This window comes from Cheilinus undulatus, linkage group 5 (genome assembly GCF_018320785.1).
Source record: "Cheilinus undulatus linkage group 5, ASM1832078v1, whole genome shotgun sequence".
Taxonomy (NCBI): Eukaryota; Metazoa; Chordata; class Actinopteri; order Labriformes; family Labridae; genus Cheilinus; species Cheilinus undulatus.
The window spans coordinates 29082374-29106815 of record NC_054869.1 but is presented as its reverse complement, the minus strand read 5'-3'; the positions used below and the strand labels follow the sequence as shown (position 1 = coordinate 29106815).

The following is a 24442-nucleotide window of genomic DNA, read 5'->3' as shown; positions in this document are numbered from 1 at the left end:
AATATAACTATTCAAAGTAAAAAAAAAACACAGAAAAAAACAAGGCTGTTTAACAGGAAAAAGAACAACACTTTTGATCATTGCAAGTTTTAAATCCTTATTATATTCAAACACCTAAGAATATTTGACCAAAATTTTTAAAACGAGGTGTTGAAGTTTTAATGAAATAGGGTCTAAGTGGTTTAGTTGCTAGTAAAACCACTTCACTTCCTTTTTTGCTTATTTGCACAGCCTATTAATGTAACTTAGCTAGAGCATTACAGTTTAACCTTGGTCCTGTACTCCTGGCTTTTTTAACTGTTCACTTTGTATGCTGTTCTTTCTGGTTACTCCAGTTTCCTCCCTACAGTTCAAAGAAATGCTCATTGGGTTACCTGCTGACTCTAAATCACCTGTAGGTGTGAGTATGAATGTTTGTTTGTCTCTACATGTCAGCATGTCTGTGACTGACTTGTGAACAGTCCAGGGTGTACCCTTCCTCTTGCCCTGTGGCAGCTGGGAGCAATGGATTTTGGACTGTGATTTTCTTTAGATATGTTATACACTACTATACTGAATATGTTTTTTTTAATTCTGTATTTAAAAAACGAACAGTATCAGACTCAAAATCAAACATACCTTTTCATCCCCTGGGGGAAATATACACAGTAAAAATAGGATGGCATCCCACAGTAAACAGTCAGTGGAACTAAATAATAATGCAAAGAGTGCAGCAGAATGTACAAAGTGCAGCTCAGTAGATGTATTTCTTTTTAGTATACTTTTTAAAGAAAATAATGGTTTGCAGTGCCAAAGCATTTTACAAGGGTACATTTCTTTTGCTTCTTATGAAATATTGCTTGCACAAGTCCCTGGACTTGGGAAACAAAGGAGAAAATGAAAGCCATACAAAAGGATCAACAAGAACTGCAAACAATAAAACTCCTACCAAATTTTAGAAGACCCCTGCAGGGAAGGCAAAATTTATTTAGTAACTTGTCAAAGAGACACTACAGGTCCCACAGAAACAAAGTGTAACCCTTATGCTGAGGTTAGCTTTAATATAAATAGTGTTAAGTGAAGTAAAGTAACTGTAATATGGGCTAGACAACAGAAGAAGATACTAGGAACGACTGTGGAGCCTATGAGGTGCACCAAACAATATCACAAGAAACACTCTCACACAATGTCTGCTTTTAAAGGATTTCTCCTCATATTTAGTAAAGGGTTTTTTTCAAAGACGCAGTAACACAAAATCATCATAACACACAATTATTCACAAGAAATCTTTATAATTATTACCTGGGTAATTGAAAAGAAAATAAACCAAAAAAGGCCTTTCACTCAATGTGAGTCTTTTAACTTTAATGACTTTGGTCTCCAGAATACACCCCACAGGTAATATATCAGAGCTAGAAATGATTCTTTTGAGATTGGCAGAATTTGGACTCCTACAAAATGTCAACTTGATTCTCCAAAGTTATGGGTGGTATTAATATAATAGGTGTTCTCTAGCCTCAATATCCAGGTCATTTCAGGTAATATCTGTCTAATATAAACTTTATGAAGGGTGTTACTTCTTTCTAGATGTATCACAGCTCAGAACATTTTTCACTTACAAAATAAGAGTGAAAAACACCCAGGAATAATTCTGTTTAAAAAACTAAACTGCATTATATTTAAGCTTATAATATATAATAGCTCCTGTCACATATCAGACAGGGTATGTGTGATTCTGTGGTCTTATTTTAGGTTTGATTTCATCAGTTACACTGGGAGGTGCTAAAAATGTTGGTCACCTACTATAACCTCGCAAAGTTGATGGAGTGGCCAGATTCCATGTCTGTCATCTGATCTATCTTGCAAAGCTTAAATCTAAAACGTTTGTGCTCAGTCTGAGAATGAATGAAAAAATCAGCATAATTTTAGGAGAACGAGGTGGTAGCTAGAGGTGGCGTTTAATTGTAAAGCACAACTGTAAACGATGAAGACTGGTGACTAGTTTAAATGTAGCTATCACAGCAGTTTTTTTCAGAGCCGGGCAGTATTTCTTCATTAAAAGAAGTGGGTTTTTGCTCTTCTCCTGGCTGGCTTTCGCAAGAGTTTAATTTACAAACTTGCTCCACTTATAATAAAAAGCAATAATGGCTGCATGTCAAGCTTTCATTTTGTAGTTCACTCTCTAGGAATTTTTCAAAGGTTCTTCTCATCCTAAACACAGACTGAGGCCCATGCAATGGATATGTGAAACAGTCTATCTGGGGTGTCAGGTTACACCTCATATAGATGCAGTATAATGCTGGTTATAGGGGAAAGCTGCTTTGCTTTTCCCTGATTGGTAGGACTGTAGAACTCCTAACTGACCCTTTCTAGTCACAAAAAGCTTGAGCGTATTTCACTGAATACAGTTCATTTCAAGCAACTTCATTAATCCCTCGTGGGGCAATTAGTGTGGAGCAGCTTGTGCATGAAAGACATAAAGCACAGGGGCATACAGACAATAAATAATACACAAGAGGAATAAAATGTGAGAAAGCATCTATAAATAGAAAACTTACATTAAACATACTTATTAATAAATAAACACATTGGATAAAAAATTAATAAAGATTCAATCACCACAAACATTCTGTAGAAAAGATTGAAAACCTAAGGAGCAATTAATAATCTTACATTGGAGAATATTAATAATAAAAAAAGTAAGTTAAAAAATTGCAGCCTCAACTTGTGTTATCAAACATGTAAGTACAGGGCCAAAATGATAACACAGATGACTTAACAGCCCATCTAGGCCTGAAAATCTGCATACTGTATCTAACTTGATTCTTTAGCAAAGTGTTTGATGTCTGAGTCTAAAATTGGTGACTAAAGTCCTGTCCGGGTAGTTCTTTGATTGGCATCTTGGCACTTTAACTGCCGGCCCACAAGAGAGAACAAACGACTATGCTAGACTTTGATCAGACAGCTGTTAGACATCAGTATAGATTAAAGAAAGAATCTATGCACCATGGAGCGGTTTCTCACCTTGTAGCTGAGATATGTGATAAGCATGGTCTCCAAGAAACTGATTAAGGCCACTGACACCTGGAGCAGAGGGGGAGAGGGAGATTAATGAACCTAGCAACCGCAAACTCATCTCCTCTGGCTGCTACACTTTCACACAGGAACTACTCTGCTCTGCAATGCTTTTATCTAAGAAATAACTGCAAGAGTGTTTGGGCTGAATCCTGCATTGAGATTCAGTTCACGTAGTGAGATTTGATTTATGTGCACTTTACTCTCACCTGGATCGCCCATACAGGAACCCGTCTGTTAACCCAGAGAATCAAGTTCCTGTCAAGAATCAGGAAAAAAGTCTCCTCTCACTTCACTGTCTCTGCACTTCAGCAAAACACAGAAAATCCACATGCTGTAGATTGAAAATAGACTGCACTATGACTGAAACTTACCAGTTGATTTTTCCTGAGTCTGTTGTATTAGTCCAACTGCTGTTCTGACATATTGCACTGCTGAGAAAAACATCACCAAAAAAGAAGTGTGAAAATGTGTTTGTAGAAACATACCCAGTGGGAAAGATTTCCATCAGTTGACATTACAAACAAACACAATGTGTCACTAAAAGCTGCTGGCCAAAAGGATGATAAAGAAAATTTAACTTCCACATGAATGCTCAGAGGAAAAAACTTGGCTTTGCTCTTTTTGCTTGTGTGTCTTTGAATCAAAACACACAAAACAAATACAACTGCTTCATAACATGTTAGAAAAAGCAAGATGTATTTTATATTTGAATGCACAGGCCAGTGAGAAAATTTCATGAAAAAATCCTCTTGCCAAATTCTCTGGATGGTTTTACAATGGTACAGGAAAAAAGATATGCAAAATAAGAAGTAGTAAGACTTTAAAGATGACAAAACTGTTCTCAATAGTTATAACTTTTTAGGAGCAAGAACATCAAATTAGTATTTCATACCATTAAAGACGTTCCAACACACATCCTATAAAAACAGACAACTCTCCAGAAAACACCGGCATCTCTCAATAAGGGGATAAATGATAAATGTGATGGAAATTTCTGTGTGCTCCTCTCACCAGGGATTGTAGTTAACCTCCTCTGGGTCATCCAGGCTGACTCTCAGGATGTACAGGGCACAGGTTAGAATCTTCAGTGAGAAGTTGAACAGGCGGATTCTCAAGCCTGTGGACCAGCAAACATTAATCACTTGATATGAACTCATGAACAGATCTGATGTCTAGAATAAAGTTTACATTTACAGACATTCTTTAAAAAAAAATTTCAGAAATCTACCAATTACTGCCAGAAGAACTATGCTCCCCAGGAAACCAAACACGTCCACCTGTTATGGAAATGTACCAAACTATCCAGCATTTGTTGTAAAATGAGTAAGGAATCAAAAATGTAAAGGACAAAAGTTACTGTTAACTGGGACCAATTTTGTTGTGATCTAGCATCCACAGAGATTGTCATCTAAATACCTAAAAATACTGAGCAAAGTCACTCTGATTTAATGTGACTTGTGGAGCTGGATGGAATTGGTGGAGAAAAAAATCTGCTGGCTTCTGAAAATCATTTCAAGGTTGCAATTTTGTCAATTTCAATATTGGCACTGCTGTGACTACCTTCAGCACTCAGCCTGCTGTTTTGGGATTATGACCGATCCACAGAAGTGCAAGCATTAAGTGTGTCAATGTGTCAGAGTGTTCAACTGATTTACTTATAGATTTGAATTTATAAGGATGCAGGACATTTTGCCAATACTTACAATCAAGGTATCAGCAGTAAATATCAGCCCACAGTGCATTCAGAAAATATCAGACCCCCTTCACGTATTTTTATTTTGTTACGTGGCAGCCGGATGCTATAATTTAAATTAATTTTTCTCTCATTAATCTACTCTTAGTACTCCATCATGACAAAGTGAAGACAGAATTTTAGACATTGTTGCAAATTTATAAAAAAGAGAAAACACAAATATTACATTTACATAAGTATTCAGACCCTTTACTCAGTATTTAGTTGAAGTACCTTTGACAGTCTTTTTGGCTGACCTCTGAGGTCAGCCCAACAGATGGGTCTGTATGTGTCTGACTGAAAGCCTGCCTGACTGATGCTACTTTCAGAGCCATACCATACAAAGTTGGGTTTAGTTGTTGTTATTGTTGTTGTTGGTCAGGGTTGAGGGAAAGCTGAAAAGATTAAAGTACAGAGATATCCTCAATGAAAATGTGTTCTAAAGCGCTCAGGACCTTAGACTCAGCCAAAGGTTCACCCTCCAACATGACATGACCCTCCAAGACAACACAAAGTGACTTAGGTAATGTGAATGTCCTAGATGGGCCCAGTCAGACCCCTGACTTGAACCATAAAAGCATCTCTGGAAAGCATTGAAAATGGCTGTTCACTGACAATCCCCATTCAAGCTAACTGCACTTGATGAGATTTGAAAAGAAGAATGGCAGAAAACCCCAAATCAAGGTGTGCAAAACTTGTGTCATATTCAACAAGACTAGGTTAAAAAAGACCATGGCTGACTGCAGCTATATAGAATGGCTGCTGAAATGTCTGACTGAATTGTGTGTTCTGGCAGAGTGTTTTTCTGGGGTGTATGTAATTGCGCTGTCCCTTATGTCTGTGGGTTGAGAATTAAAGGACCCTCAAGTTTAAAACATAAAGCCCTGTCAGCAGGAAACAGATAACCTGACATGCCAGATCGACTCATATCCATTGCATGAATATCTTTGGCATTCATCAGGGAAAGCGTTTAACTATTAAAAACATCTTCAGAAGGTGATTGGAGGAACGTTCTGTCACATTCATGATGGGCTGATCAGAGCAACAAATTGTGTAGGTTAGTGCAGGCTTCTGTTGCCTTGGATTGTTAATGATGGAGCTTCATCTAAAATAGATGCCAAGGCCAGTCAGGAGACTAGTGATGGGAATTCCAGCCCTTTCAGAGATCTGGATCCAGTCCTTATTTATAAGGAATTTATTGTTATCGGTTACTTAAATTGAACTATATTTTCTACCCCCCCTCTCTCTCTCTGTGAATGGAGACTGAATGCACTGAGCCCTGGGCAATGTCATCCCCCTTCCCCTCCTGCTTTTCTTTTATCGCATCTGATTAGTTAAAAGTCGTAACACATCCACCTACACAGACACATTGAGTCAAACACAGCCTTATGTTAACAAGGAAATGTCTTTATGGTGTTGGCTGTGGCAGAATGGAAAGGAGATATCCTCCCTTTAATTCTGTGCTCTTTTGCGTGGGGAGAGGACACACTACAGGAGATGAACAAAAACCCTTCCCTGCCAGGACAAGCTTTCAGTGTGGCTCTCTGCTCTGGTTTTAACAAGTAAAGTGGCCCAGTTCCAATTAAACTGCCGCGTTCCTACAAGTACATCCAAGCTAACAGCTATTGCAGCAGTGGGCCCTGGATAGACCGGACAAGCCCACTGTAATGATCACAAACCCATGCCAAAACAGGCCAGGAGCAGAGAGAAAACTTCTTTTCTGTCATGGAAATCTTTCAGTGTTGCTCTCTGCCCTTGTTTTGATAAAGACACATTAAAGTTCAGACAAAACCGCAACTGGGGCTAGGTCTGAGATAATCACTCTACTAGCAGGTCTTGTATATATCCACTTGCAACACCTAACTCTTTCCCTTTCGGTGTTGCTCTCTGCGCTTGTTTTAATAAAGAAATGTTGTCCAGTTCTGACAAAACTGAAGCTGTGGCGAATTCTGAGCGAATCATTTTTCTAGCAGCCATTGTATACAAGCATTCACACAAGTAACCCCCCCCGCCCATCACATACTCATGCTGAAGTAGATTGGCAGAAGAGTGAAAACACTTTACTCAACATGAAAGCGTTTAGGGTTGTTTTTATTCATTATTTCGTGCAAAAATGTGGTCCTATTCTAGTAAAATGGACGCAATGCTAAAGCTATATCCGAGGTATTTACAGCAGTGGAGGCACCTATTATCGAGGGCTTACAGTACAATTACAACCCACCCATAGCCCATAGACCATAACTCTGTAAGGTATGGCTCTGAGAGTAGCTATAGTCACTCACTCACTCACTGAAACAGTCTGAAACATACAGACCCATCCGTAGGGCTGACCCCAGCAGTCAGCCAAAAATCTAATATCATGCATCCCTTCTCAATTATGTATGTTTTTTTTTTTTTATTTCTATTTCCAGACCATTTTTTACAACTTATCTTTAATAATTTTCCAATGTCTGTAGGAGAAATGGAAACCATATATTTCCCAAGAGCCCCTTTTTCCATGCAGATATTTTTATTTAAGTCATCAACACCTTGTATTTGCATGTCTTTCACTTTCAATTTCTTAGTTAATGGAAAAGCACCTCATGTTTTTGCTCTATTAAATCTCTACACTGTAAAAAAAAGGCTGACACTAAAAGTAATTTGTAACTTGGTATGATCCATCCATCTACACGGTATCTGGCTTAACCCCTTCCAGCCTTGGGGGGGTTTGGGTCAATCCCAACTCATTTGTGAGAGGCAGGGTACACCCTCAACTGGTCGGCAGTCAATCACAGGGCTACTCTGTTTGACACTAAATCCTTTTTAAAAAAGTCTATGGTTTCTAGTTCTCTGATGATTTGGTCAGAAGCTCATCTCTTGGATTATCTGATCTCATATTTTTTCACACCTCTCTAAAATCCAGTTTGTGTTGCATCTCTTCTTTTTTGATTTATGCTCTACTTTGCCACTATATTGAGTCTACTATGTCTAACTTTGTTTTGTTTCCTGCCATTGCCTCAACCGGGGCGATCGCACTCAATAAGGTTACCTGTCTTAGAAAAGGTTAGATAAAATAAATGAAATACCTGCCGGTGTTTAGACCACAGCTGTGATCAAGTCTCCTGTTAGTGACAGATGCAGAAAAGTCTCCAATTTTTTTAACACCAGTTGTTTAGATGCATTACATTCCTTTTGTTTGAGGCCTAAAGAGGCTTTATCTGTCAAAGCCCTGAGGCGTGACTGATGCAGTACCATGCTGCTCTGGCAAACTGTCACATCTGATTTCCTCTGATGCGTAACTTCCCAATCCGCTAAGATTATCACAGAACAACACCCAGCATTTTTACAGGCTTCTAACATGATAAACCACCACAAGAAACAGTGACATAATTGAGTGGGTTTATGTCACAATAAAAGCAAAGAGGGGATCAAAATGTTTGTGGAATCAGGATTTTCTTTGAACAAGTGCAAGCCAAAGCTGAGGAGCACTCTTGGTAAAATATGCAGAACAGCATCCAGCTGCAGACATGCTGGCTAGCCAGAGGGTGGTGCTGGCTGTATTCTCCATTTTCCTATCAGCCTCTGGAGCTACTAATCACCGGTGACACAACCTCATCTGATAGAGCCAGCATCAATGTTAAAATGATTTGAAACTGGACAGACAAATGGCACAGGGATGGAATAGAACAGGAGACCCTTAAAGCCAAGTGTGACATTTTCATTAGACTTTGTTGTTTGATGTTGCGACTCAGTGACAATGACAAGTTAAGGGAAAGAAAGCAGAGCTGTTTCAGAGCCAAGGTTTTATCACTGAACCATTCTCATTCCAGAAACAGAGTTCCCATGGTGTTCACTTTTACTGCTAGTAGCAAATTAATGGCGTCCTCACGCATGCACCAAAACACTGAGCGGTATAAAGATATTGTTGCATTGCCAATCTTATTTCCTTTTGAGAAAAGCACTGCAGGCCTGCCTCGTTTCTCAGTTAATGAGCCATTCTCTTCAGTCTCTGCTAGATCACCCGCAAACAGTGTTTCACTGTGAGGCAGCAAATGTAATAATGAAACCCCAACAGAGACAGAAATTTGATATGTGTCATCATCGCCTGCAATTTCCTACATTATGTTTTTGTGTGTTCATTTTGCTATGAGCATTATGGGACAAGAGGGTGGGAGAATGGGTGTGACGTCCCCGCCGGCTGTACTTACTTGACCTTTGGTTTTTGATGAAGAAAAGCTTCAGCCTCTCCTTGAAGGTGTTTTCGTTCACGTAGAACTCCACCTGCACCCTGTGTGGAAAGGTGACAGACGTCAGTGTTGATGTAAAAAGGCGAACATGCACACAGCAGCTCCTGACAACAAAAATACACACCAGGGAAAATTATGTTTAAGATGGGATACATTATAATAAGGTGAGGGACAAAGTAGTGGATTTTCATTAGTACTGGTCTGTTAAAATCAGTAAAGTTTACAGGAACTGCAACAAGAAGTGAACATTTTTGTTTTCCAGGCAGATTCATTTATTTGATCACGTTTGCTCACAGTCATGATCACACTTGCAATTTATAAAATATGCTCCAAAATGCCTCTTAAGTCTTAAGGGAAAAACAAATGTATGCAGGATAGAGGAAAATAAACATTTTCTGTTAAAAAACAACAACATAAAACAAACTTTAAATTAAGAAACAGTAAAACGTAAAATAAACATCAGAGCTCCCATCTGGATGCATATTTTCCTACTGTCAACAAATCCAGGGGCACAAAAGGAAACAATTTTATCCAATGATCGAATATCTGTCTAGTAAAAACCCATCCATCTTATTCCTCTGTAGCACACATTGCCATTTCATACAAAAACAATCAAAATAGAGATGAGCTCCTTCCAGGTACATATTAGAGAACTCTGCATTGCTATAAATCTGAGTCCATTCTGTACATGTGGAATATTACTGGTAATTCCTACTACAACAAAGGATTTAGGCTGATAATCCCAAACGAACATGTGATTTTATTCCTGGATGTGTCAGCTTTTTTTTTTTTTTTTTTTTTTTGTAGAAAAAGAACCATGCTCAGCTGTGTCTGGATTTTTTTGTACTTCTCTGTGGGGGGGGTTTAAGTTTAACACATTGTCTGACTTGTGACTAATTGCAACAGAGAGGCTAGTAGTGCCACAGAAGTACTGAATAGTAAGAGAAGTTTAAAAAGTTTGGCTTTTAAAGCTTTTTGACAAACACCACAAAGAAACACAGGTATCATTTTCCTTTAATGAAAACAACCAGCCTGTCAACTATAATAGACATTTTCATGTCAAAATCAGGACATCCTGGAAAGAATAAAGAAGGTTAATAATGATCTGACTTAGCATCCAACAACTAGAGTTGACTATACAAGCAATACTTTAGTGGCTTGACAAACAGTATATCCTTTACTTGTACTTCACAACAATTTCTTGAGATCAAGTGATAACCTTCTGAGTTGAAAAATGAGGCTAGGTGCAAAAAAGAATACATTTCCACTTAAGGGCTGGCTGAAATTTGCTAAGGAATCACCATTAGGTCACATATTAAAAAGTTTATTTTTACAGCAGAAGCAAACATCCTTAGAGGCTGGTAAAAAGGCATTCATAGCTTATTTCTTAATGGGCACAAACTATACAGGCAGGTATTTATTTTCTTAGTCACCCATTGTGATTTATTAAGGCCAAGTGTTTCCATATAATTACTAGTGTGGCTGATTTGAATGACAGATGGAGGCATTGTAGTTGGTTGGCAAGAAGCTTAAAGTCCACCTCAGTGTCACCTTGTTCCCTTCTACTAGACTGATCAAAAGTTAAGGTACATCAACATTTCCATAATGGCTCCAAGAGAAGTAAATCTCTCGACATCTCATGATTCCATTTGGTTCTGTGGGTGAGGATTCTAGTCATAATCAATTTTCAATCCAAACCGATTTATGGTACACAATACAGTCCCTATTCATTTAAAAAAAGGGGCTAATCAGGATCTGCTCCAGTATGCTGTGAACTAAAGAGCTGTAAATATATTTTTTTAAAAAGCACATTATACTGAACAATATTGCAATTGTGATATAATACATAAATGGTAACATACACTATGTTGCAAAAAGGATTCACTCACCCATCCAAATAACTGAAATCAGATGTTCCAATCACTTCCATGGCCACAGGTGTATAAAATCAAGCACCTAGGCATGCAGACTGTTTCTACAAACATTTATGAAAGAATGGGTCGCTCTCAGGAGCTCAGTGAATTCCAGTGTGGTACTGTGATAGGATGCCACCTGTGCAATAAGTTCAGCTGTGAAATTTCCTCGCTCCTAAATATTCTACAGTCATCAACTGTCAGTGGTATTATAACAAAGTGGAAGCGATTGGGAATGACAGCAACTCAGCCAGAGATTGGTAGGCCACTCCGTGGCAGTGGTGTAAAGCACGTCACCACTGGACTCTAGAGCAGTGGAGACACGTTCTCTGGAGTGAAGAATCATGTTTCTCCATCTGGCAATCTGATGGATGAGTCTGGGTTTGGCGGTTGCCAGGAGAACGGTACTAGCCTGACTGCATTGTGTCAAATGTAAAGTTTGGTGGAGGGGGGATTATGGTGAGCGGTTGTTTTCAGGAGCTGGGCTTGGCCCCTTAGTTCCAGTGAAAGGAACTCTGAATGCTCCAGCATACCAAGAGATTTTGGACAATTCCATGCTCCCAACTTTGTGGGAACAGTTTGGGGATGGCCCCTTCCTGTTCCAACATGACTGTGCACCAGTGCACAAAGCAAGGTCCATAAAGACATGGATGAGAGAGCTTGGTGTGGATGAACTTGACTGGCCTGCACAGAGTCCTGACCTCAACCCAACAGAACACTTTTGGGATGAATTAGAGCAGAGACTGAGAGCCAGGCCTCCTTGTTCAACATCAGTATGTGACCCCACAAATGCAGTTCTGGAAGAATGGTCAAAACTTCCCATAAACACACTCCTAAACCTAGTGGAAAGTCTTCCCAGGAGAGTTGAAGCTGTTATAGCTGCGAAGGGTGGACCGATGTCATATTAAACCCTGTGGATTAAGAATGGGATGTTGCTTAAGTTAATAAGCGAGTCAAGGCAGGTGAGCAAATACTTCTGGCAATATAGTTTATGTATGTCTAGTTTATGCAATATGCCTACTTGCTTGTTAATCGAGGAAAATGCAGAGAATAATCATCATTTTGAAGTGTGTTCTTCTCAACTCAAAATATACAAATATTAAATAGCATTTAAAAAAGACACAAAACCTGAAGTTTTTACAGTATACTTTCAAAATATATATATTTTTTTAAATAAAACTTTTTCATTTTTACAAATGAAGACACTTAAAGTAAAAGGCATGTCTGCTGCCATTTTTCATAAACGTTTCAAGTTCTAATTTAATGAAAAAAATAATAACTGCAGCCTTTTAAGGAATAATGTAATTGCACATCCTGACACCGTAGTTGTGGTTAGATTAATTGTGTAGCACTGTTCCAAATGGTGCATTTTAAGCTTAAATTTGTAGCATTTTTATCAGCTGGTTAAAAAAATATAAATACAGAAAGGAAAATCTATAACAAAGCAAACAGCCATTTTGCCTAAACTGCTAAATAATTTTATATGAATAAATGTGTGGGCTTGAGTAAGAAAAGAATTTATCAGAAACTTGTCAGTGAAGTCAATATAAGAAAAATCATTATCATTCATACATGTTCTCTGCCTGTGTAAAGCCCTTTGAATTGCCTTTCATTTGAAATGTCCTGTAGAAATAAAGTTGTCTTGCCTTGTGGTAATAATCATGCCAATGTCATAATTACCTTAACTGATGATTTCCTGTAAAAATAGACAAGAAAGTATCTGTTTGTAGTGCACAGATTGGTTTCTATCTGGCTAGTGCCAGTGTGAGTTAAATTATGCAGGTTATTAAATAAATAAAGACATCTTTTTCATACAGTGACATTCGCTTAATGGCACACGTGCTATGAAGCACATGCATACTATAGAGACATGACATACTGAGTTTAAACGGACAGAATAGATTTTAATTACAAAAACAAACATTCTAATTGATCAATTTGTGCATAAGTTATTCACCCTCTGTTTTTTCCCCTGATCTATCATATTTGTATAAATATTTAGACACAAACCACTCAAGAATATTGTTTACAGTTTGTGAGACAATCTATATCACTTAGGTTTGGATGATTTTCTCCACATGAATAAATGAAAACAGGAAGGGACAGCCAGGTTTATACTGAGCACTAACACAAAATGTGTATTAATAATTCATCACCTTCTGTCAAAAACTACAGAACCCCGAAACAAACCCCGGTGTTTCTCACTTATAACGCACTAATGAGAAATCTGAGGCTATTATAGGAGCAGAGATAATGGACTATAATCATCTTTGGAGGGTTTGACCAAACGGTCCCATAAGCAGGAGTGATGCTCCCACTGTACATAGATTTAGATAAGACAGACTTATTAACACCTTGTGCAATTTTAAGAGCTTGTTGTCACTAATGAGCATGGAGAAGAGGACTATAATGGACTCATAGTTCCAGGAGGGTCCTTTAAAGCTTCTACCTTGTCTGACAAGATGAGTACAGGGTGCATATAGACAGAAGAGATGAGAGCAAGAGGGCAATTACAGCAGCCTAGTTCTGCAGGAGGAGTATATAGATAAAGAATGTAGGTGGGAGAAAGAACATGAGCATATGCACCATCTTCCTGCAAACCCCCTCCTTTTCCCTCTTCCGGCTGTATCGCCATGGAGACAGCTTCCATGGCAGGAAATGTTCACTTAGGTTCCTTGTGTGTTGTCTTGTTTCCAGTACAAGGAATTAGCAGCAGCCGCACACATGATCACACAGCGAAACATTCATCTATAGGCAACAACCACGTGACCACGTAAACTGATTGCTGTGATTGATCTATTACTAGAGAAGCAGTCGAAGACTGTCATAGAGACTAATGGCAACAAATCAGGCGATCAATACCGTGTGTTGTTTTGGCTGTCCTAATTGATGCAGCTGTCAGAAGACACATGAACATCACAAGCCATGCAGGCTTCATGTTTACCCAGCTGGTGCACAGGTAGCTGCAATTACATTTAATAGGACACACAGCATGGCAAAACCTGAAATGTGACTCCAAAACAAACTGAGTAAGTGAGTCTTATGGTCCTATTTGACATGACAATGTTGTAAGATTGGTTTCACACAAGGAAAAACCTACTGCATGTAGAGTTGTTAGTATTAGAAGCCAAGATGTCCACTTTCTTATTAATACTCTGGTGTGAGGTTTTCCCTGCTAATATGACTTAAAAATTGACACATGCACAATATAATCTGTAAAGGACAAAGACTCATTTTCATTTGTTGGCTTTGTGCAAGAGGTTGTTATCGTAGAACTCCCACTACAATATATGAAACTAGGAATGCATGATAATTATCAGTACTGACAAATTATCAGCCGATACTGCATATATTTTACATATTTTTATTATCCTGATAATAAAATATTAACCAATAAAATCCAATGATAATAAAGGTGATTGTTTTCTTTCTCACAGGACTATACATTCTGAAACAGTAGGTGGTGCCGTAGTACAAGACCAGCTGTTAAGCACCAGAGAAGAATAGGAAGCAGCCTCAGTGCTAAGAGGTTAACAACACCGTGGAGTTATTCAGTATTTACGAGGAGGATAACACGACAGTGTTTGTAGAATTTGCCCTTCAAAGGCCCTGAAGAGTGGAAAGAAGTCCTCGACGGATCTTAGAAGTCACTTAAAAGTCTTCATCCTAACGACGTTAAAACGAAGTGTCAGTAGCCGCGAGCCTCCGCTGATTCAGCAGGCATTTGAAACTGCAGAAAGTTTGCCAGAGCCAAAAGACGCAACGTTATAATAACAAAATCAGTCTGACAGTCTCCTGATCCACCGCTGATTTTACAGACATATCCCTGCTCTGTTTGATGTTGTTTCATTCAGTCTGATCGACATTAGGAACAGGTTTTTGATAATCACAAGTGATGTTAGTTAGAATTACTTATAAATATCTTTGTTCACTACATATTAACCTCTTATTACCCCCAGATGTGCATAAATACATCAAATAAACTTATTTTGTTAAACAATTGAAAAAAATGATCAGTTCTTATCGGCTATCGGCCATCAGGAATAGGAAATTAACGGTTATCGGTTTAAAAAATACTTATCGTGCATCACTATATGAAACCCAGATATATAACTGATATACTGCAAGGCAATAATGATGCATCGCAATATCTATTCAACTGAAGATCAGGGCTTATTTCTTTGTTCACAGTAACTTGTTGCCAATATTAAATGTTTCAGCCAACTAACTTCTATACGTGAAACCGAGATCCCCGTGCAAAGCACAGGTTGTCGGGTGCCGGTCAGTTGCAGGAGCAAAGTAAACAAAAATAATTAATCTGCCGCACACTGAAAATGACTTTACTTAGATGTCACTATGAGCGAACAGCACATTTTGGCTGTAGCTTTTTCAGGTATGCCCAGCATTATGCTAAAGAAGCATTTGCATGTTTCAGTGTGCAGCTGGTTAATTCTTTTTGTTGACTTCTATTCATGTTAGCCTCATTCAAGGCATTAGCGCCTCCATGAGGAGTCATGAGGGAGTGATATCAGATTGGTGTGGAAATCTTTTCAGAGAGCTGGTTAAGAAATTTCAGACAATCTTCAGACATCAGTCACCCAATCCACCAAACAACACCAGACGAGACCGGCAGAATAAAATGTTTGACATTAGCAAAGAGGATTTGGCAAATTTTTCACGGGCGCAACCCATGTCCACATCCACACCCATCATCCCACAAATGCATGTTTCTAACAACTGTGACACCATTCAAAAGGGAAATAAACAGGCTTTCCAATGGGATAAGATTTATTATCAAGAAGCATTGTTACAATAAAGAAATATTCTACTAAACACACATTTACTTCCTTTATGTGCTAAGTTTATATTGTATTCTTGTACAAAACAAACATAATTCAAAATCATCCATTTTTTTCCATTCGTAATTTGCTCTTTATAAGGTTTTATTACATATTAGTTCCATATTCTATTAATGTGGAAACAGAAGAGCAGAGCAATATTTGAAGTTTAGAGAACAACTTTATTTGATCTGTGCCTTTCAGCTTGTCGCATTCATCTGGGTCATTAAGAAACACATCAAAAGCATATTATACTGATGTGGCTGTACGTATCTGCCAAATGTGACAATTTTTCTGTCAGTTTTGAACCAGAGAAGGGCACAACTCAAGGAAAAAATAGGTGAGCCTTCTATCCTCTATATTCCCCATGCCTGAGATCGCAGCTATCAGGCAAATTACACACAAGCAGTCTAAAAGCCCTGACTTGTTTACATGCAAGCCAAAATAAAAACCAAGCTGTGACGCCGCTGAGATCAGCCACCATGCACCTAATCTGAAATGGGTTTAGTGTTCAGCTTATATTGCTGCTGTGCCTAAGAAGTCAAGCCATAGGGAGCAGCTAGCATGCATACAGTCTTACATTCAGTCTCTTCATTTGGTTGGGCAAACTTGAAAGGTAAAAATTTAAGTCATTTTTAACATTAATCACATGGAAAATTGTAAATACAATATCTGATTTTATTCCTCCATGCTAGCGATGGCCATGACATACGTACAGTATGTACCAGGCCATTCTTGTGTAAGCAATGTCTCAATGCTTGGAGGAATTTTCCTCTACGTGCAAACATGTTCTCTTTGAAGAGGAACTAAATACATTTTGGAGGAACAAGGTAAAAAGGTCAAAAACTGCCGATGTCTTGAACCACTGCTGCACTTTCACTGACTGGCAATTGTGGCCCTTGCAGAGGCATAAAACCACCGGGTGGTAGATCTAGTTAAAAATGTTTTACAGTTTATCCCACTTCTGTAGGTCCAAACCTACCTTTGCTTTGAACAGTTTAGTTGACTGTCTCCAGTCCTAAACAGGCAGAACTATATACTGTTTAAAGATGGTAAGTGACATCCACAAATACTCTGTAAGCTGTAAGATGGCACTGCAATTGTTTGGACATTGTGCATGACTTTGGAAGTAGATCATATACATTCACATAAATAAACACATAACACTGTGACATAAACAGTAATAAATATTTCTGTCAGAAACCACACATATACATCACAGATGGCATTTTACCCACATTTGACAACAACAAGTTGCTTGGAACCCTCTGCAATACCTTTTAAGTACTCACCCTCTTCTCCTTGGCATTACAGTTGTTGGTAAATCGACACCACCATCAATCTATGGACACTGGCCAGACCATCAAATAAACAAGAGCTGTTTGATTATCCCAGAAGCGTCAACACCAGGCTACTACTTAACCCTAAAAAGAGCCCCCAAAGTTTAGACGTAGCTGGTCTGGCATGAGCCAGGAATGTTTGCACGTGGTCACAATAGATGAACATGACAGCATGTCCTCAACTAACAAGTGCCCATGGTATGTAGAGCCTTTTGTAAACACAGCAGACCTTCAGAATAAGCAACAGAGAGTCAGTAACAAGATCATGGTCATATAGAAAACTATGAGGAGCGAAAAGTGCAACATGAAGGAGATTATGTTGGATGAAAAATCATCCATGATCACAAACATGGACAAATTCAACCTGAAAATGGAGGCGAACAACTGAGGGAAAAGGCAGCCCCTCCCCTCCTGCACTTGCATTCATGGGATTTGAGGCTCAAGTGGAGCGAGTTATTCACGCATATTAAAGGAAATAAGTGAGAAACTCCCTATAGTCATGCAAAGATATAGGCGACTGTTTGCATTTGGTGTGAAGTTTTTTCAAAAAGAGTACTGTGAGCACAGTAATTAAAAACAACTCATACCAGGTGAGTTGTCTGTGCAAAATAACAGCATCAAGCCATTCTTGTATTGATTTACTGTAACTTGCAGTGCAATGAGTGAAGATGCTAAGAGTCAAGCCAACAGGGAAATTTTCATAGAACACTGATTTAAAAAACAAACAAGATATTTGATACCAGTTATTTGTTAATTTCATCACACAAGCTAGGATGCTGTTATTTTGCAATATAAAGATTCTGTCCTACCCCAAGTGCAAAGGCTGTATTGGTTTTAGAGTGGAAGTATACATAGCTGACATTTGCCAAATGCTTTGGGCCATATGGAGTATTTGCCCAAGTTCTGCAGGGGTAGGCATGGGCAGATGGTTAATAAAAATGATGTTGAGAACTCCAGGAGGAAATTACAGCAAATCTCATTCCAGACTTTATGTGCTGATGCTCCTATGGGCTCAAAGAAGCAATAATTTCCTTCAGCATCTTGTAACCTTATGTCTTACAGGAGTCATTGGTTTGGCAGCATCAATCTCAGCATTAAGCACTAAATATGAGGCAGGCATGCCTGGAAAAACTAATCACCACAAGTGTGGGGATAGCAATATCAGTTCAGTTGATCTTTGACCAATCAGGTAGCTTGAGTTAAACTGCTGAACACACTGTGTCATTGTTATGATAAGATCTAGGCTCCTGGCTTTAGAATCAGCACCCTGCAGGCCAATTTATTTTCATCCTGTCTTGTAAACAGTGAGAAGACAGTCTTTCCCCTCATAGCCTAATAAAATATTTTTCTCAATGTTTCATTTTCAGATCTCAGGTTTGCTGTGCCCTCAATCTGACACAGCAAATAGTTGAAAATAGAATATTTTCCCATGCACCATCCTCCACCCTGCCTGATCTAAAAGCTGCTGAGATGCTAAAAATATTACACTTGGACATGAATATTCAAAAGCGTTGGCAACTTTGTTATCCTCTGCTTCATCTCAGCTAGCTTCATCTAAAACTTCCCATGAGGAAGATACACATCCAATAGACTCATTGCTGTGCAGAAACAGTTGAATGGGCTTCAGGCCAGGAATGGGTAAGTAGAAGCTGCACAGGGGCTGTGTTAAATGGATATTGATGGTAGGAACATAAAGAAGAAAAGATACAGCTATTGTAATATTCGGCTGGGGGATAATACTGTTAATGGAGGTGGTTGGGCTGTAGACAGACAAGATCAGCATTAAAGAGCATATGCGGGTCATTTTTGATCCTCCTCCATATACTCTATAAGCTGCTGTATATGTGTGTGGGAGTGGTGAAGAGGGCTCTAGTTATTCTGTATATGAACATGACGTGTTCAAGGACCCAGCCCTGAAGTATTTTTGTCAAACGCTCACCATGGCTGAGTGTGAGTACCCTGTAGCAGAGTTTACCATTGTTTAGCCTTGAATCTTCACAGCAAAGATGCTGATTCAAAGCAGTTATCTCTCAAGGTCAGTTGGGGAGTTCTGATAGAAATGAGCAGTCACAGTATGAGTGATCCTCACTTTTATGTTCAGCACAATGTTTGTGTAAAAATAAACTCAAGTTGCTTTTCTCTGAGGTGAGGACTTTTTGAGATATGAAGAAAAATGAACAGCTGGATACTCTGCTTATCATGTACATGAAAAGAAAATGCCAAAGAGCAACCGACGCAGAATTCTCCCTCACTTTAAAGGCTTTTTTTAGGGTTGTTGCTGTTGTTGCATTGTGTCTTAAACAGAATTGTCAGCAGCCTCTAAATCCCCTCTAATGATACAATCTGTGTTTACTGTATTTCTAATGAAAGCTGTTTCACACTGGTGCCAAAGGTATTAAGGCCTAACAAACAAAAAAGCAGTGCCTTCAAGTATGAGATAGGTCAACAGGCTCATGTCACCATTGTGGTCTTTTAAAGCTTAAAGAGAGTTTTGTTTATGATCTGCTACTTAGCTGAAACCACCATGTTTTGGGCATGAAAAGAGTTCAGCTCAGAAAGTAGCAGCTGAGGTTAAATTTATTTTGTCTAAAAAGGGACAACTGACTGAGCAGAACAAAATATAACTACAGAGGAAATCTTCACAAGGCCCATGAGGCCTTTGTCTTCTGTAAGGTTACAAATCATGCGGCAGCATCTACTGACAGCTAAAATGCTCCAGAACGTGGGCCTGGTCTTTAACATGCAGCAATCTGTCAAAGAGAATAAGTACAAGGACGATAAAACCATCAGATAAACAACGGCACTGACAGGACTTTCATAAAGACTTGATGTAATAACATAATGGTGAAGTACGCCACTAATGTTCCTTTCTCTTCCCTGCACTACATTCAGTTTAAATGTACTGGCAATGCTTTTTAATTGATGGACAGCTTTACAGATTAATTGCTTGGGATATATTTCACCCTATGTGTATGGGAAGGGCAGGCCCTTTCAATAACAAACTTGCAGGGTGATTGGATGAACCCATGGTCTGTCACATTCATTATGAGCCAATCAGAGACTAAAATCATGGTAGTAGATGTGTGCGCTACTGTCAAGTACACTTCATAATGTAAGCTTGACAGGCAGATGTTGTCATGCCAACACATGATTCCACCAGTGGAGCCAGTTGGTAAATTCAGCTCTGGTAAGCAGGTTGGGAGAAGAGCAAGACTATCTATTACACCAAGAAAAGCTTTCAGTAAGTTTTTTGCCCTTCTTTCACTACAGAAATGTCTTACACTTCTGATTAAACTGCTGATATATCTTCAAATACGCTCATCTCTTCACTGTCAGTCATAGTAGCTCCTAATTCACACATACATTAGATGTGCTGCATTCAAGATGTGCAGCCCTTTGATCTGAATGAAAGTGAGCAACCTCTTGAGCAGGAAGCGTGTCTGGAACACTGTGCAACCCAACCCTGAGCAGCTCTAGACAAGAGATCACAGGAGACAGCAGATTATTTTGTCTTTCTGTGGTTGATTTGCCTTTCTTTGGACATGATTTCATGTTTTTTGCTATTACCATGGATAAGTACATTATAAAGTTAAAGGGTTTATGTTTCCCAAGAAGGATGGGTGTTTTCATGTAAAATTCTGTGGTTTTCCACCTCAAAACTCAACTTTTCTTCATCAACGGCAGCAGAGTAGCTCTGTGACCCACTGACCTCCAGATGACCTTTAGCTTGTGCTGCAGGATTAGAGGTAATGTTGATATAGTAGATGTAACAGTATTGTTAGTTCCGTGGTATCACACTGACAGAAGCGCCTCAGCGTCATTGAGGAAATGTGACGGTTTCAAACAGAAGTTCTTAAGGGCATAAAATGTCTTTTTTTTTTGGCAACGCAGAGCAAAGGGAAGTGGGACTACAGTTCCTATCCACCCTTGTGTACCCATCACCCTTTACACTCAGCTTGCTGACTTGAAATTACACCGTGAAAACGGTGGATGCTACCAGTGGCAAGGGAGAATCAGTCTAGGGGGAGACCTGAACGACTTAAGTTTTGAGATTTTGGAGGCTCCAGCGACTTTTAAATCTACATCCTACATCTGTTTTCAGTGGTGGACAACAAAGGTTTTAGAGTGTAAGTAAACATGCTGGAGCCAAAGTGTAGGTATAGATTTTTCAGCCTAATGTACACCTATGATGCTTTTTTGCTATGTTGTAATATTCAAAGTGCAGTTGTTATTTTATAAATGTAGACATTACATTTTTTCAAAGTCTTCATTTGTTGTTTAGTTTTTTTTTAATACCACAATAAATACAGTACTGTGGACCTGTTACTGAGGTATTATCATACTGTGAGATTTTGATACCGTTAAATCCCTATGATATAGTGATGTTTTATCGTCAGGAGTCTGTACATTGTGTTTTGTCTTGAATTTGAAGCCGACAGGATACTTTGCATGTTTTCTGTCTTTTGGTGTCGATCTGCTTTATGTGGATTGGCCAGCGCTGAAAACAGACCTGCTGCGTATCTCCAGTGGATCAGACACTAGGACGCTCTAGAGCAGGATGGGAGCACAGGCAGTGTGAATGCTCCCATTTACTAGAGAGGAAGCGTTTTGTTCCACTGTGTGCATTGTGAGCAGATCATGGTGCAGCCGTTGTATGTGTGGAAAAAGGGATAACTGAACCAAACCCATAGCTGCTAACTCATTCTTCTCAAATGATGCTGATTGTTATGGCTGATTGTTATGTCAAAGTATTCTATCACCAAATACAAGAACAAAAAAGCTTATTTGACTGTATAATTAGCAAAACTACAATATAGAAGGGTAAATAACCAAGCTGGGTATTCCACTTATGCTGAAGGTGTATTCTTCAGGTTTAAATAAAGTAGCACACAGCTTTTATATCAATAATAGTGTTGGAAAACATTAGTTAAGAGTTTACAGTGAACGTAAGAAAATAAAGCATCTTGATATTAAACACTAATGCAAAAGGAATGTGTCTAAGACGTGCAGTTATTCTAATGGCCAGCAGTGGGCAACTACACTAGTTAAAAAAATAAATATATGACATGCACTAAGACGGGAAAATGATCCTGCGTTTCCTGTTTATTTAGCACCTCACTGAGCACGATTTAATAAGCATTTTGTGGATTATGGCCCTATTTACTACTCATATAAAGAACAATAAAACATGGAATTCCTTTGGAGGTTGTAAATCTGGGACAAAGTCACCCTGTGGTTAAATTATTAAATTTCTTTTCTCAAAAGAGATATTAGCGACACAAAAGATGGAAAACCCTAAATCTGAAAACAGTACATCCCATCAAAATGGGTGATATCAATGTCTCTTCATCCACATCTAATACACCGCCAACTCATACAAATGCCACAAAAGAAAATAACATGGCAGTTTTGTCAATCTGATGCTTGTTTCCAAATGGATAACAGCTTTGAAAAACAAAACAAAGACATAAAAAAACAGTAGGTATCTGTGTACTCTTCACACAACACATAACTTTAAACAAAATGTAGAAGGGCTTAAGTCTCACCAGCTTTGCTGCACATATATTTATGATTCTGTAGCTTAATAAAGATCATATCACTGCCTTTTAAAAGACCACTGCAGGAAGTCAGAGTTGGAAATGCAGGTCATATGCTTACAGCCTTTATACAGAGTAAGAGACAACAAAAAAATCTGCTTTTGAATACCTTCAATATTGTACAGTCCATATCTCCACTCCAATGTTACACACACACACACACAAGGAATAACTTGATCATACACCTGTCCACCTACCATGTCTCTGTATTGAGTTCCTCCATACTGAGAGGAACCTGTTGCAGCTGCTACCAGGCACTCTACTAAATAGTCTTTGATGCTGATGACACTCTCTCACTATATTACTTCCTGTGATATAACAACACACCAAAGGTCAACCACAGGAAATATCAAAATGTCATGTCAGGTCTGGTGTTTGTGAGATTTGAAACCACACTGAACAGTGATGCCAGTTACCTTCATCAAAATGCAATCTATTCTGTCAGCCTGAATCTATGCAGGAAAATTCACTGTTAAAGACAATAACAGAAGTGAAAGTAGGGACTTGTGTGTCTACATGTGCTTATCACCATCCACTTAGCATGTCCCTGTGGATCACTGTCTGCTTTAGAACACAGGAGCAGCCCCATTAACCATGACACTTAAGCTGCAGCCCACAGACCAGCGAGACCTCTGCAGGAGCTCCGATACTGACATGAAAAACTACTGGTACTTATGGCCTCCATGGTGGTTGGAAAAGGCTGGAGACTGTCAAAAAGGCAGTGAAAATATTTATAATTAAATTTGTGTTTTATTTCAAATCTTGGGGGCAATTTTTGTTGGTAATTTTCATTAGGATAAATTCAAGAGGTTTGTTTCTGTCCAAAAACACAGACTTTAACTTTGTTCAGAGCACACTGTTCTCCACTGATTTTCTATTACATGAAGATTCAGTCTTTTTACTTTCATTATCTAGCAAGTGTCAGAAAGGATGGATACACACCATTATAACAACTAAATCAAGAGAGCCTGAATGGACTTTTAAAAGCACAAAAGTAGGCACAAAACTGGCAGTAAGACATGAGGCATTAGCAACAAGAATAAGAAAGCTGTGAGATCCTAAAACTCGGTTTGTCTATGGGAGTAAAATTAACCAGGTCTGGTATGCTCTATGTAGCACAGAATGTTTATCTTACTGTTGAAACTTTTAAAGAATTAAGCCTCTTGTCATAAATGGGGATCATTTTTCTAACCAAAATAATGTAAGCATATGTGAGATCCAAGACAGACCTTAAATATGGAGCTTTGCAAAATACTTGTTTAAAATCTGATAACTGAGCTCTAAAATAGTCATAGGGCACAATATTATTGGCATGGTTTTGGTATCAGAAGATATTAGCTTACATAAATAATAGTTGCTGTTGGCTTGGCCAACAAACATTTGCAGCTGAAGTCTTTTTCTTTGTTCCTCCTCATTCTTTAAATCTTAAAGAAGAGATGCAAGGTGTTATCAGCGGACATTAGCTTAAAAGTTTATTGTCAATATTGGAAGACCTTCCTTTATTCATCCTACTTCCTTAAATTTTAAAGAAAGGATGGGAAGTGTCATTATCAGCACTGTATCAGTATTGGAAGTTAAATATATATATGTATAATCAATTAATATTGGCATATTTGATATCAGCAAAAATCAAGTGTTGCACATCCCTTGTTTAGTCCTTTGCATGTTCTCTAAACATAACACATAAGTGAATCTGTGTTTCATACATTATTTCTTTGTTGTAACAATGCTTCTTGGCA

The 24442-nt window shown here is 38.6% G+C and overlaps 1 protein-coding gene across 10 annotated transcripts in view; it reads right to left on the bottom strand.

Annotated features, from left to right (window-relative positions):
- kcnt1b (potassium sodium-activated channel subfamily T member 1b) overlaps positions 1–24442 on the bottom strand; it is a 117666-nt gene that overhangs the window by 36331 nt on the left and 56893 nt on the right. For all 10 annotated transcript variants that reach the window (XM_041787710.1, XM_041787711.1, XM_041787713.1 and 7 more), the window contains 5 exons: positions 8977–9056; positions 4069–4174; positions 3429–3488; positions 3264–3312; positions 3004–3063 (listed from right to left, as the gene is read on the bottom strand). In XM_041787710.1, coding sequence (XP_041643644.1) covers positions 3004–3063; positions 3264–3312; positions 3429–3488; positions 4069–4174; positions 8977–9056 — 355 coding nt within the window. The remainder of the gene's footprint in view (positions 1–3003; positions 3064–3263; positions 3313–3428; positions 3489–4068; positions 4175–8976; positions 9057–24442) is intronic.